The sequence below is a fragment of the Antedon mediterranea genome, chromosome 10, assembly GCF_964355755.1.
Source record: "Antedon mediterranea chromosome 10, ecAntMedi1.1, whole genome shotgun sequence".
Taxonomy (NCBI): domain Eukaryota; kingdom Metazoa; phylum Echinodermata; class Crinoidea; order Comatulida; family Antedonidae; genus Antedon; species Antedon mediterranea.
The window spans coordinates 18,472,924-18,488,052 of NC_092679.1; the positions used below are offsets into that span (position 1 = coordinate 18,472,924).

General features: G+C 31.6%; 1 protein-coding gene across 4 annotated transcripts in view; it reads right to left on the minus strand.

Moving 5' to 3' along the window:
* The window catches only part of LOC140059919 (regulator of G-protein signaling 7-like), a 45,861-nt gene that overhangs the window by 15,593 nt on the left and 15,139 nt on the right, over positions 1 to 15,129 (minus strand). For 3 of the 4 annotated variants that reach the window (XM_072105908.1, XM_072105906.1, XM_072105907.1), the window contains exons 5-12: positions 13,292 to 13,450; positions 12,588 to 12,652; positions 12,098 to 12,174; positions 11,053 to 11,206; positions 10,694 to 10,744; positions 6,643 to 6,699; positions 3,999 to 4,060; positions 3,418 to 3,531 (exon numbers count right to left, since the gene is read on the minus strand). In XM_072105908.1, the coding sequence (XP_071962009.1) occupies positions 3,418 to 3,531; positions 3,999 to 4,060; positions 6,643 to 6,699; positions 10,694 to 10,744; positions 11,053 to 11,206; positions 12,098 to 12,174; positions 12,588 to 12,652; positions 13,292 to 13,450 (739 nt within the window). The remainder of the gene's footprint in view (positions 1 to 3,417; positions 3,532 to 3,998; positions 4,061 to 6,642; positions 6,700 to 10,693; positions 10,745 to 11,052; positions 11,207 to 12,097; positions 12,175 to 12,587; positions 12,653 to 13,291; positions 13,451 to 15,129) is intronic. The other variant, XM_072105910.1, reaches the window with a different exon arrangement.

A 15,129-nucleotide genomic window follows, 5' to 3' on the forward strand; every position in this document is an offset into this window, starting at 1 on the left:
ATATTGTCTGAGAGTTCTTGAAAATTGGTTAACCATTCTCTTGATGAACTCGGGGGTCTATAAACACAGCCAAGCAGAATACTTCCTCCAGATACATGGATTTCAGCCAGTTGAACCTCAATATTAGTGTCAATGTCCACAGATAATACATCTATAGAATGTTTGCATGCTATCAGAACACCACCACCGTGTCTGTTTCTGTCGTTTCTATGAACACAGTAATCTAACGGGAAAATCTCTGCACTCTTAATCGTTGGATCCAACCATGTTTCAGTCAACAACACTATATCAACATTATTTTCTATCCGTACTTGAAGATCCTGGATTTTATTAGCAATACTTCGGGCGTTGAACATAGCGATTTTTATGTTGTTGGGTCGGTGGATTTCGTTTAAATCTTTCATTCTGGAATTCATTGGACCTGGATTTGTTTCAATATCACCAGCAGACAAGATATCAATACTAAAACATGCCGTATGGTTACTGTAATAAGCGATCGGACGTGAGAAAAACTTACGACTTTTAGGCTGACGACAAGCAGTTCCACACTGACAGTCAGGAAGGTATGCAAACTCTATTGTATTGTGTTTCACACCTGACCACTGATCGTTGTTGTTGACAGTTCGAAAAACAATAGGCCTAGCACTTGTGGCGTCGTTGACGAACCCGTGAAAAACGTAGTTTTTGTTGTCATAAACACACCGATCGTTGAAATTTACAGTTACCTGACTCCATTGAACATATTGGTTACTATTGATTAAAATTATGTAGTAAAACCAAAGGTATAAAATCGAAAATTCCTTGATTTTCCGCAGACCGTAAAACGGTGCTGTGTGAGTCATTGTCGTCTAGCATTCGTATCGTAACTATACATACACATTATGCTATAATTTACATACACATTATGCTATAATTTAAATAGTAAAAGAATAACAATACTTTTAATAAAAGTATTGTCCACACCAGATTTTGTTGAAAAAGATGGCTAGGCCTAAATGCACATACACATTTTAAGCTATCATTTTAAATAGTAAATGAATACACTACTTTTAATGAAACTTGATCATCAGATAAGAGTATTTAGAGCAATAATATAGAAATAGGCCACTTTCACATGAGGTGAAAGTTTAATGAATTCCTAATGAAATTAACTTCATAGACATACAGTAACTGAATTTGTTGTATTTCAACGTACAAACAAGCCATACTTAACAATATAGTAGAATGCATTTAAGACCCAAAAGAGTTTACTCTGAATAGGGGTTGACCACACAGTGTCAAGACATATATAATTTCACAAGAAAGTGTATCGGTGTCCCTCAAATTTGGGTGTCCAAAAAAAGGTGTTCCACATTCACTTACAGATCGTTGGACATAGGTAACTCGCGTAGCACTTTGGTCTTCATAGAAACAGTCCACCTTCACATGGGGCAAGCGGGGCAAGCAGAGCCGTATATTCCTAAAGTATTAAACTCTTCATTCCCAGTATAAATACAAAGATGGGAATTCTTTGCTAAGTTCAATCACCGACCGCTACAAGAACTTAGTTACAAATTTCAGCAATCTATACAATCTATAATAATCCGCAGTATTTGAATCAATGTGAGAATATTAAAACTCTTGGTATATCTACATAAAAAATGAACCTCTCACAATGAAAGCTTCAATTCAGTTATGGAAAGCTAAACTATGTGCTATCAGTATAAAACAAGAGTTCCACTTCCTTCTGAAAAATCTACATACACTGAATGAACAGGAAACAGTTTTACAGAACCTTGCTTCCTGGTTCCACGGACGAAAGTTCACAGCCAATCATCTTCTAGCAACTTTGCTATGTGCTAAGATGACTTAATAAACAAGTAAAAGATAAGCTTTATGTCTCTCGTTAGGATTAGGGCTAACGAGCAAGGTTAATTTAACTATTCTTAGAGTGTGGGTGGTCATTGGGCAGTTCTAGCCGTCTATTTCGAATGTGGAATAATATTTGTTATTTCTGTATCTGTGACTAAAAACAATATTTATAAATAAATAAAATTAAAATTTTTTTTTTAAATAAAGAATTTTCCTAAGGATAATCTAATAATTGAAATGTATGAAAGAAATTCAGTTACTTGATCAGATGTTTTGTCTTAATTGGATATAACAATTTAAGTAAATATTGGGTGGGACTTGAACCCAAAACCTCTGTCTGGCATTCATATCCCAAGACCACATAGCTTGCACTGATGGCCAATATATTCGATCCCAATAAAGCAGTATAAACTGCACTAAGGGCTAAGTTCAGATGTTTTGCCATACTGTGAAAAAACCTTTCAAATTCACCTACATATACTTTGTCAAATTTCGTCCGTTTTTTAACCTTTTGTGGACAGTGTTCATTCAAGTCTTCGTACATGCATCATTTCATGATTGTTCATTAAAGTTAATTATCATTTAACATAAATACTTTATACTATTTAAGTATTCTGGAATAGGGTCAGTAAACACGGTGAAATAAAGTGCTAGACTTAACACATTTTCCCATCTTTTAAATTATACTTTTCTGATTTAATTTTTTCCAAAACATATTAAAGCAGGAGCTTTGACATAGAACAAAATGTAATGAATGACTATTGCCATATTGTTTTGAAAACTAAACTTAAAAAAAAAAAAAAAACCTCAATGTGGGCGGTCCAATGTAAGGGTGTCAAATTTTTCTTGACTATAGTCCAAGAAGGAAATAAAATGTGAAAAATGTGCAACTGAGTGTAATAAATATCATCAAAACCTCAAAAGAATATTTCCAAATTTTGCATTTTATTACCTCTGTCCCTACAGACAAAAACTGAAGTTTATTTTTTTAAACCTAATATTTAAAAAGTCATTTACCTGACCTAATATTTAAAAGGTCATTAACCATAGTAGCACTATACTTTTTGAAAAATCACTTAATAACATTCTTTATTAGATATCTGCTGATTTCAATCTAGAAAATTGTATTTATTCAACTTCAACATATTTCTCGATTCTGATACATTTAGTACAAAAACGAAACCTCAATACTAAATCCTGTATAGATAATATAATATTGATATTTACATAATTTAATAACATAAACAGATGATGTCATTCCAACTGAATGTGAAACTTGAAGTATTCTTAACCTAAGATGACCCTTGCTGGCAACCACCTTTATATCCTAGTTTCTGAATCCAAGATATCATAAACTCAAGACATACATTACTAAATGACAACAAATTTTAGCAAATATGACGTCCAGAAATAGAGCAACACCATTTTTATGATCTTAATGTTCACAGAAAAATTTAAACAATTCATTTTTAGTAAACAAAAATGTATGTCTAATCATTCATTAAATAGATATACCAGTGAAGACTCTTTCCCGACATACAGAATTAGCCTCCAAAATGGACTTACTTCGTTTTCATTGCATCCCATAATGCCGTTTCGTCGGATATCCATGGATTCGGAGCCTCCATTGTCGTTATCAGGCCGTCGTATTCCCTATATTGCTGACAGTAAGACACCAATCTAAACAAAATGCAAATTTAAAATTGATATTTTTTCCTTAATTCTTTTCTCTGTATTTTAAAGGGGGGTTAAAAGCAACCTGGAATTCTATTGTAATCCCAGCCTGCAACAATCACAAGGAATAACCCCATGCGTTGTAAAACAATCAATAGGTTAGACCATTATATACTGATACTGTGACCAGGACACAGCGACCAGGACTTAAACATAGGATCATGAAATTGGTAAGCCAAACACCAGGCTATGGTATTTCACCACAAAATGAGGAAAATAGTGGTAGAACAATTTAATATCTCTTTTCCTCCTATCACACAATCAAATTAAACACATTAGTACAATTACATAAACAAAACTAAATACAAGTTACACAAACTAAAACCTGCTTCTAAGCATATAATTGTACAATCAATTGTCACCTTTCAGGCCTAAAAACTCTGTATGTATATGTATTACAAAAATCAACTTACAGTTCTGCTACTTTTGAAGTTTTATATTGTCGCTTTTCAAGTCTTGCTTTTAGCATATCCACCTAAGAACAACAACAAACGTAAATATATAGCACAAAACACATCGAAGAGGAAGTATTAAAAATTACCACAACCCCAAAAAAATCACCACAATCTATATTAAAAGGTTACAGTAAAATTGAAACTGATTGTTCAAAACAAGGTAAAACAGATCATGGTTATACAATGTGAATTGTCCATGTGGAAAATCTGAGTGGCCCTCCACTGTTTTGTGTGACGTAGTTTAGTATAAAAATCAACATAATAGTAACAATATTTTATATTATGTTTTGTACATTTCTCTCTGAATGCTTTCTTCACATTCTTTTTTGGCTTTATATTTTTTATCTCAATGGAGGTCAAAGGTCAATTATTGTTGATTTTTGCATTTAGCATAGTATTAATATTTCACCTTTGGTTATAAATGCATAAACATTATCTGCAAAAACAATAATTATTTAATAACTATTCTAATTACAAAAAAATTACTCAATAATCTTTATTTCCTGAAGATACTATGACAGCTTTTTTAAATAAATATAATATTGTACAATGACCACATCAGTTGTAATGCCACTATCAACAAGTTGATTATTATGCATTTTAAAAATAGTTCTATGTCCTGGGTGGGCTTATACCTGAAGAGCCAGGCCTCATAATCCTTCCCCCACCCCCACCACCCCACACCCCTTAGTTCATATGAATGGACTAATACCAATATCCTAATAAGGGTAACACTAAAGGGGTTGGCAGAGTGTATATGATATGATTGATATATTGTCAATTTCAAGGGAAAGTTGTTCCTATAGGATGGAGGATGTTACACCAAAGGGGTCTACCATTGTATTTGTTCATTTTAAAAGTTTATAAGGTTTAATATTGTATTGCATTTTATCTTGATTAAATGTAATTCATTTACAGAGCGTAAAACTAGGGAGGTATAAAAATAATAATCAAATAATATAATAATTTTTTGATAATAACATTTATATAGCTGCCTGGTAAAACAATGGAGTAATTAGTTCATTTAGTTTCTAAATTCCTTAAAACAAAGTAACAATTTGGAATTCTGTGTGAAAAATACTAAAATTCAAAAGCTACAAGTTTAAGTTCATTAAAAAAAAAATTTGGATAACCGTTCAATTGACGTTTAAGAGGTTCATTTGGGATGGTCTTTGCGGTTGTAGTATTTAATCTATATATCCTCTAATAACGAAAAGGATATAACTATTTAACCACACAAGACCATAAGTACACAATACCTGTTTGTTAATGTTACATTAAAGGAATACATTTGACACCTTACGTCTGTCTCGATTATCACATGATGGCATATTATTCATTACTTTACCGCATAAAACGATGAGCTATGCTAAACCATTTTTAACCAGTACCATGACGGAACTAGTCAGACAAGGTCCGGTTCCTGAATAAAACATGTGCACGTGGTGTTGTTTCCACACATTAAAGGTTGGTTCCCACTAGGACGCAACGCAGGGATGTAAGCACGCCTTAAGTAATTCAACTAATCTGGATCAACTCGTTTGTGTTGCGTACATGCGAGAACCAAGCTTATGTATGTTCGTCGGACAAACAATTTGGCGCCCATATACACATTTGTTCACTCATAATTACAAATCCAGCACACAGTTCCTACTACTGTAGCTGGCTATCTTATTCAAAACCCAGCCAAGTATACTTCACCATGTGTGTTATACAGCATCATTGTGTGGCACTACATAGTTTCGTAGCATGCTGGCACAACTGTCTGTTTTTTACCAAAAAACTAGATCAATTCATAGAAAGCTCTACAACATAAAAATAAAATCTTACATATAGGTAGGCCTATCGTACATTGTAGCAAACTAGGATCTTTTGTGTGTGGAAAAAATTGAATATCAGCTCTTTGTACTAGCTTATAATCCTCTTGTCCAAACACAATGCTTAGGCCTACTACACCAGCTTATATGGATCATGTTTGTATGTGAATGAAGTCATGAGGAGTATATCTTAATTCCCGTCTCTCAGCTGTTACATTTTTCTCACACTTTGACCTAAACGCATTAAGTAGTGGTTTCAAAACGATGAACAAACTATTGTTTTACATAATCTCTGTGAAAGTTGAGCAATTTAGAATGTGAAGTAGTACACATGAGCATGAATGATTCTATTGTACATGTCAATATCATAGTTCTGCCTCTTAACATAGACACTTAGCATTACATCAAATAATTAGTATATTGCGATTCTATATATTTAAATATACATAAACATTTTTCTTTGTAATTGTACACCACCACCACTATGTATCTATGATTGAGGTAAAATATATCAAGTAATTATAAAAGTTGGCAATTGCCAATACAGTATATAAAAATGAAAAATCCAAGGGTATATATTTATGCACAAATATATCTCTTTTAAAAAATAAGTGACAAAATAGATTAAACAAAAAAAGAATAAAAAAATGTTTTTTTACTGTATCGTGTGAATTTATACAACATTGCTTTCTTGATATTTTCTTCTAAATACATATTGTTAAATTTATTTTCTTGCTGAATGATGTAGTTATAAATTTGATTGTAATTGGAGAGAATACACCAACCTTCTTAGTGTAAAGTGCCATTGGTGAGCAACATGCAAAATGCAGATCGGAACAGCTCTGAACAGCATGAAGAAAAGCGCCCCCATACAACAAAAATGTAAAAGGAAAACAAACAATTGAAAAACATAACGTAGAGTATACCGTACAGTCAACTCCGACAAAACCAGATATCGAGCACATTGGAAACTTTTTACTATTGTTGCTATAAAAACAAGGTTGACATTTATCAATGTTTTTGATTAAGTCAAGATGTGAGTGAAAGGCTGAGACTTTATTTATCTTACTAAATGGTCTTTTTCATCTAAGATTTCAGTGTAAATAATCATTAAAAATAATTGATGTCTGATTTTAGGGGAGTTGACTGTAATAAACAAAGGATAGACAAATAGATTTGAAACATTTGAAAAAAACTAAAGTAGAACCTCCATTATGGGGACAACGTCCGGGACCCAACAAAGTGGCGATTTAATAGGGGTTTCCTCTGAATAGGGGTTAGCAGCAGTTTTGAATAATATATTTGCCCTTGCTTTTTTCAATACGAAAAGTGTCCCTTTAATAGGGGTGTTCAAAAGGAGGAGTTCTACTGTATTCAAGTATACGGTGAGGGGAAAAGAGAGCTTGGATTTTATGACACAGTAAGTTACACCATGGCGAGTGCCACAACCAGTTGTTCAAATCCTCCATAGGAAGTGTTAACACAAAGGATTGTGGGAATGAGAAGAAACAGAATTTAAAAAAAAATGTCATTAACATAGCTGTAACTGGTCAATAACTAAGAATAAAAATATACATTTACATTGAAGTAAAAATGCATAAAGAAAAGAACGATGCAAAAATATATATATTAATACATATTAATGCGAGACATTCTAGTTTTTTTAACAGCAAACTTTGTAGTGACTAATATACAGTAGTACAGGTGCATTGTAAAAACAGAAGTCTTCAAACTTTGAATAAGGTATAGATTTTTTTCTAATATATTGTAAGTACACATGGAGGGCGACAAACACAATATTATGCTTTTCTTTTTAGTTTGTCACAAACAATAATTAGATGAAAATTAATTCAGAATGTAATTTGTTGATGAATAAACCAATAATTAAGATAACAAAATTATTTGAGGCTATAGAGAGTGAAGTAGAAAGAGTTGTGAGTCACTAGGTCATTTGATACTTTTTTCTGTAATATTGTTATGTATATGCTTTGAAATTAAAAAATGTAGGATTAAAAATTGAACTCTTTCGTAAAAGCTATATTATTAATGTGAACCCAATCATAGTCAATTGAATATAACCCAATAGAAATCCTTCTACCACATACAACAGAATAATGTTATATTAATAAGGGTACGTCTGCGAGCAATTATGTTTCGCTGTTGGTACTACTCTATTAGTACTAGCTAGGCTAGATATCTCTACCGAAAACAACAGGTCTAAAAAAGGACATGCAAAAGATTGTTAGCCTGGACTGGTGGGATGTAACGGTGTATTTCAAAAGTTAACGCAGAATCCTTTTTATCCTCTGGAGTCTCTCGGTATAATTCTCCCTACAAAATAACATGTTATTTCGGTCTGATCATCGATCGAGCAAATAAACAGCATGCTTTTTGAGTGAGTGTTGCCATACTCACAAGTTGACTAGAGGTCAAAGTGTGGTCAATAATCGCTATTTGTGTTGCAGCTAAAAACTGCTCTGCAATAATCGGTTAAAATACGCAATGGATTGAGTGTTTTTAATCGGTTATGTCATTTTGCATCGTTTCTGGTGCCCAAAAATAATCAATTAAAAAAATAATCAATTAATAACCGAATTATTCCTGCTCAGCAGAAACAGGCCCTAGACCAGGATTGAACCCTGGGCTTTGGGAATAGAAGGCAAGTATGTCAACTATCAAGGTACAAGCTCCATTAAGGTATACATTACCACAACAGGCTTTTATAGTGGGTTATAAATAAACAATACAACGAGGTCTACATGTAGATAAACTTGGGTGGTAGTATTTTAGCATGTTTTTTTTGCTTTGTTTGTGTTTTTTTTACCATATTTATATGGACACAAGATGCTCTACAGTCTTTGGGAGTGGAGTTGTAATTTTGTCCTTAGAAAAAATCACGACATGTGATGGGAATTGAACCCAGGACCCTTGGAGTGGTAGCAAGCATCATAACCACCAAGTAGCCACAACTCTACTCCTGTTTGATAGCAACTGTAGGCCATAGAGAGCAAACTGGCAAAAATTCTAGGATATACATCTTGTAAAAGTAGTATACTCTCATGGAATCTCTTGACTACCTAAACTAAATCCTAGCCTATTTACATTTTCCCTTGACAGATGTGGGCAATACGTGCTAATAATACTATCATTTTAAATGCACTTGTTTGAAAAGTAAACATGCCAATTATCAGTTAGTATGTACAATCAAAATATTTACACACACACTTGACTGATAGTTAGTATAAATCTAATTGATGAATCTACTCGCATACATTTAAAAACGACAGTGATGGTGGAAGAAGTGTAAATTTATCACTTTTTCACTCATTGTAGTATAAAGATATTAAATACATTTCACAAAAGACAGCTAGAGTAAATAGAAAAAGGATAAATTATCACTTAGTTCCTATTGTAGTTGATATTGTATAAATGTTCAATGATAGTTACTGATAATAGGAGAAAATGATATTGTTGTTATCACTTTTATCTTTGTATCATTTTTTTTTATTGATCAATGATCTTCTGGTATGTGTGTATGATCAAATACAATTTTAAAAACTACTATGTCATAATTACAATAGATATCTTATATATATATATGCACTGATGAAGGGCTAGTGTTGCCCGAAAGCTCTGCTAACTTTTCTGGCTGTTTACTTTATCGTTTTGATTTAGCTTTTCGCTTTTTATTTTTGTATCTCCATTGAGATCCAGCCACTGATACCCACAGCATTGTCATTTTTTTCAGTAATTTGCCTTTGGATTTATACATATATATATATATATATTATGTATTTAGAATTAATGTTCATTGCCTGATGTGTTTATATATATACATATATAAATATATACGTTAAGTCTGGAAAAGAAGTAAAAACTACAGTTTGGTCTCTACAGGCTTGTTTCGTGAGTTGTGCAACTCACTCATCAGGAGACTATAATGAGAAGAATCAATTACAACGCTGCTTATAAGCACATTTACTTGTAGAATTAGCATTTACAGGTGATATGTTTTGGAATGTCAGCTGTTATGTAACAATGCTTTCTTTCTGTGCCGGCAGGCGGACACAAGTTCGTTACGTTTGTTTAATGTCGATAATTCAGGGTGGCGGATGATAAATAATTTCTCTTTGAGGCAGAGATTGCATTTTTTGTTTGCGCTACTATATGCTTTAGTAGATGTCAAGATGCGCCATGAGGTTGTATAGTCTGTGTTATTGTCCTTGAGTGTCCAAATATGTTTACTGAGTTCAGTTGAGTTTCTAGAACGTGAATTACGGAATGATTAGGTGTGATTTCTGTATCGTGTTTTAAAATCATTTTCAGTTAGTCCGATATAAGTTTCCGAGTATATTTACATATATATATATATATTATGTGTTTTAAATATGTATACCCAATTGTGAAACTATTTTTCAAAAAAATGTAAACAGTCCCTACTGTTTGTAAGTGATAATATAATAAATAACATAACCATTTGTGAAATGGTAAAAAAATATATAAAAGAGGGGTATAAAGTTGGCTTGGTTTGGATGTCCTGTTGGCACATTATGGATTGAATTAGTACACATATAATGTAAGTGTAAACATAGCAACTAGCGTTTAAGAAATTATATAGCAAAAATGTTGCATTACAAACTTTACAAAATGCTATTAGTGTTAGCAAATAGTACAGTATCTAGGTGATGTCTGATATAGTAGCTAATTGTATCATAGAACAATGCTATGAGTGTAAACATAGAAAGTACTATTGTGTAAAGACCCATGCACGGTAATATTTGTGACAATATCATCAACAAATTTGCACCTGTATATGTAAATATTCTAATGCCTCACCTGCTTTTGTATCTCTTCTTCATGTACCGTCATATCTGTAACAGCGTAACACTGCAAACAAGAAACAAAATGCGAGTAAATATTTAATACAAACTAAATCAACTTTGAGAAGGCGAGCGAATTAATTTATTTATGCCTATTCTTGGCAATTTTATACTGATTTTGTTGACTAACTTTAACAGTGTGTACCAGAGTCTTAAATCAGTTGCTCTGTATGCAAATTATCCCTATATGAATGTCAATGTTTCAGAAGTGTAGTTCCCGAATAAATTATTATAATATACATCTTGCATACATTATTATCTTATCCAACATTTATTTTCTAGATTCTGTCGGAGAGACAAACATGCCAAACTAACCTTTTTAGAAGATGACCGATTCATCCGACTAACTTTCTTAATGTCCATTTCCGTTGTGTTGACGCAGCCAGGTACAGGCCGATGAACGTCCCAAAATGCCCTCTCTTGGCTGTCCAGAACTTTTCGTTCCATTTTGTCTCTCTTCTTGTCAACCCTATGATGGAAACAAATTCAAAAATTATTTCTCAATTATATTACTATTATTTAAACATTCTAAATTTAACCTAAATGACTGGATTAACCAAATTGTTAAATTATAAATTGTAAATAAATGTAAAAATAAAATTTATTTATTGACATCTTTTGTGCAATGAATAAAATCATCATATAATTATCAATTATTAAGTGCTTAATGTGTTCTAAGAACTGTTAATATATTATATATAACTATTATTACTAATAATATGATAATCAATTTTCGAGTACTAGTGATGTTAAAACGAATTTCCTATTTTAGCATATGTAAACACACCACAATTGAAACGGCAGAAAGCTGCTTGTAAAAAGCGGTTCTGTTTGTACTCTCATTATGCTGCATATCCGCTTACCGGTGCCAATAGCTTTTTAATCACAGCCTTGTATAGGAGTATGTAGACAAAGATGAACGATGTTAAATATTCAAAATAATACTTAAATCAAAAGCCAGTGTAATAATGAATGGAATTGAATGAAAAATATCCGAAAACCAAGAAAAGACAAGCTCTTTAAAGAAATGCACAGTAGTAACTAAATTGTTGATAACATTTAACTAATTTGTTGATAACATTTAACTAAATTGTTGATAACATTTAACTAAATTGTTGATAACATTTAACTAAATTGTTGATAACATTTAACTAAATTGTTGATAACAATAACATTTAACTAAATTGTTGATACCATTTAACTAAATTGTTGGTAACATGCAACTGAATTGCTATTAACATGATTGTTGATAACATGTAACTAAATTGTTGATAACATTAACAAATTGTTGATAACATTAACAAATTCTTGATAACATTAACAAATTGTTGATATCTTTAACAAATTGTTGATAACTTACTTTGCTTGTACTTCAGCTTGCATGAATATAAATTCCCACTTTCTAGAAAACATTCGTTGCAATTTTGCCAAGTTTTCCTAAAAAATTTAAGGCAAATTTGAGGAATAAGGTCATAATTTGTATTATTATTTCTCAATGTGTAAACATTTTGTTTATTTATTTAGTTTATTTCAAAAATATTTTATGAGGGTGATCTATCCAGCATCACCTGATCATTAGGGACCCTCAAACAATACAAACAAAAAAGACAAAATAAACTATAAAAACACAAAATTAACAAAGAAAAAAAAAAATTTGATTATACAATAAGAGTATTGATAATGATGAAACAAAAATTTGAGGCGATGTAATTATGATAATGAAGATGAGAAGATAATAATGATGAGGCATATTGATGCATATTGGTTGTGATGCTAAGGTTATAATAATTTTTGTTTATTGATATCGATCAAAATCATACCAAATCATAATTATAATTAGTTATACTTACTGCTTCGTAGTCAGCCAACTCTAACCTGGACTTGTTTTGCATAGTTCTCTTACAAAGGTAAACCGCTGAAAAACAACAAAAGTTTGCATAAATTACACAGAAACTGTGCTCACTTTGATACATGACATATATATAGAATGATATGAACCGGAGACCTCTTGTATGCAGGTTGAGTACAATACTATTAGATCACTAACACTATTTTTTATATCTTTTTTAAAGACAACTTGACCATATTTTAACAACGTATTAGGTATGTAATGACTTCAGAACCATCACGAGATTAAGGATATCTTCGCAAAATATCAATGCTTATTTTCTTCCTCTGGACCCTGCTCTGGGGCCCTGAGTTTAGCAAGTAGCCACTGAAGTGATTTACACATGTTTGTATACAGTTATAATAATAAAAACTTTATTTAATCACGGTCACACTTGTTCACCTCAATGGTGTTTTTCGACAAGGCTGTAAGACATTTTACACAAATCAAATTTAGCAATTAAACAATTAACAACAACAGTTTATCTTAATTTACACTTAAATTAGAATGAATTAAAAATTTACAATAGATTGTAAAAGTTTGTTTGTTTGTAATTTACAAACTTGTGATGGTTACCTAGGCAAAAATAACTTTGCTGATAACTGAAATAAAACAAATACCCAATCAATTGATCAATTAATAATTAATAAATGCGCATTTTCCTACCATAATCTGTATTTTCGGGTTCCCAGCAATTTGACGGCCAGAAATATGGTGCCTGAAAGCGGTAGAACGTATTGTCGTCTTTTAAAGTCAGTACATGATCCGTAATTGGGAAGAAATATCCGTGTGCTGCAACTAACGAACCTAGATGTATCGCATTCACTAAAAGAAACAAAAACAAATGCACAAAATGAAAGATTATTTCAAAATATTTATACTGTTTAGTAATAATTAGTTTTACAGATTACTTTGAAAGAGAGTTTAAAGCTCTGTCTACACTATCAAACTAGTTTGATAAAAAAGTGTGATGTGCTCAAATATGGTAGTGATATCACCATGTCCATATATGGGCACATTACATTTTTTTTTGTCACATAAAGTTTGATAGTGTGGACAGACCTTAAATCATAACATTGAGTTTACATGGCCACATGGTTATTTTGCCTGCACATCCTTCCATTAATAATAATATCCTGGATTTATATAACGCCTAATGTAATGAAGCGCTGAACATTATTACCCCAGTCATTTTTTTGGATCAAACACGTATGGAAACATACTTCCATAATGCAGCTAGTAATCAGCGCAAAGTTGTGTATTGATCTAACCGGGTACCCATTTATACACCTGGGTGGAGAGAGGCAAACGTAAGTAAAGTATCTTGCCTACAGATACAAGCAATGCGGCGAGAGTTGGATTCGAACCTCGGTCTCACAATCAGTAGTCCAACGTCCAACACACTGCGCCACACGCCCTCACATTAATATAATAATAATATATATAATAAAATTCTTTAGTTCTATTAATTGTTTTCTTTACTTTATGAAAAACAAGCAATACAAAAAGGTTTGTATCATTTAAACAGAATAACTAGTATGAAAATACTAAAGCTCTGTCTACACTATCAAACATTATGTGACAACAAAATGTGATGTACCCATATATTGACACGATGATGTCATATCACTACCATATTTGGCCATATCAGTACCATATTTGGGCATATCAAACTTATTTTGTCCAACTAGTTTGATAGTGTAGACAGAGCAAGTAATGTAGTGCTGTAGAAGCTAAATTAATACATAAGTTATTTATTTGTTTTCTTTCAGTTTGAATTACTCTATTAAAATATAAAGTTAGTAATGATCATCCTCGAGCTTCGGGAAACTGTGCGGAAATATGAGTAATAATAGTTGTAGACGAGATTAGAAATTTACTTTTTTAATCTAATAATAAAAATATATCTAATATTATCTAATCTAATATTTAATTTCATCTTTATTAATAATATTTAATTCATTTACTTTTGTAATTTTCATTTTGTTTAAAAATTGTATAAATGTTATTATTGGTGATGTACATTTGTACAGTGGGCCACTGATTTAAAGTCTATATCCAAATCAAAAACAACAACTACAGTATTGTACAAAGTCTATATCCAAATAAAAATAATATGCAGGCATAAACTATTGTACAAATAATATATTTTTGTTTGTATTGTGTAAATTTGATAAACAAACAATAAACAACAATAACTATTTTACAAAGTCTATATCCAAATAAAAAATAACAACTACAGTATTGTACAAAGTCTATATCCAAATAAAAATAATATGCAGGCATAAACTATTGTACAAATAATATATTTTTGTTTGTATTGTGTAAATTGTATAAATGTTATTATTGGTGATGTACATTTGTACAGTGGGCCACTGATTTAAAGTCTATATCCAAATCAAAATAATATGCAGGCATAAACTATTATACAAAAAAAGGTAGAAAATGTTTAGAAATTATGTAATGAAACATTGAATGATTAAAGGTGGTGGTGAACCACAAAA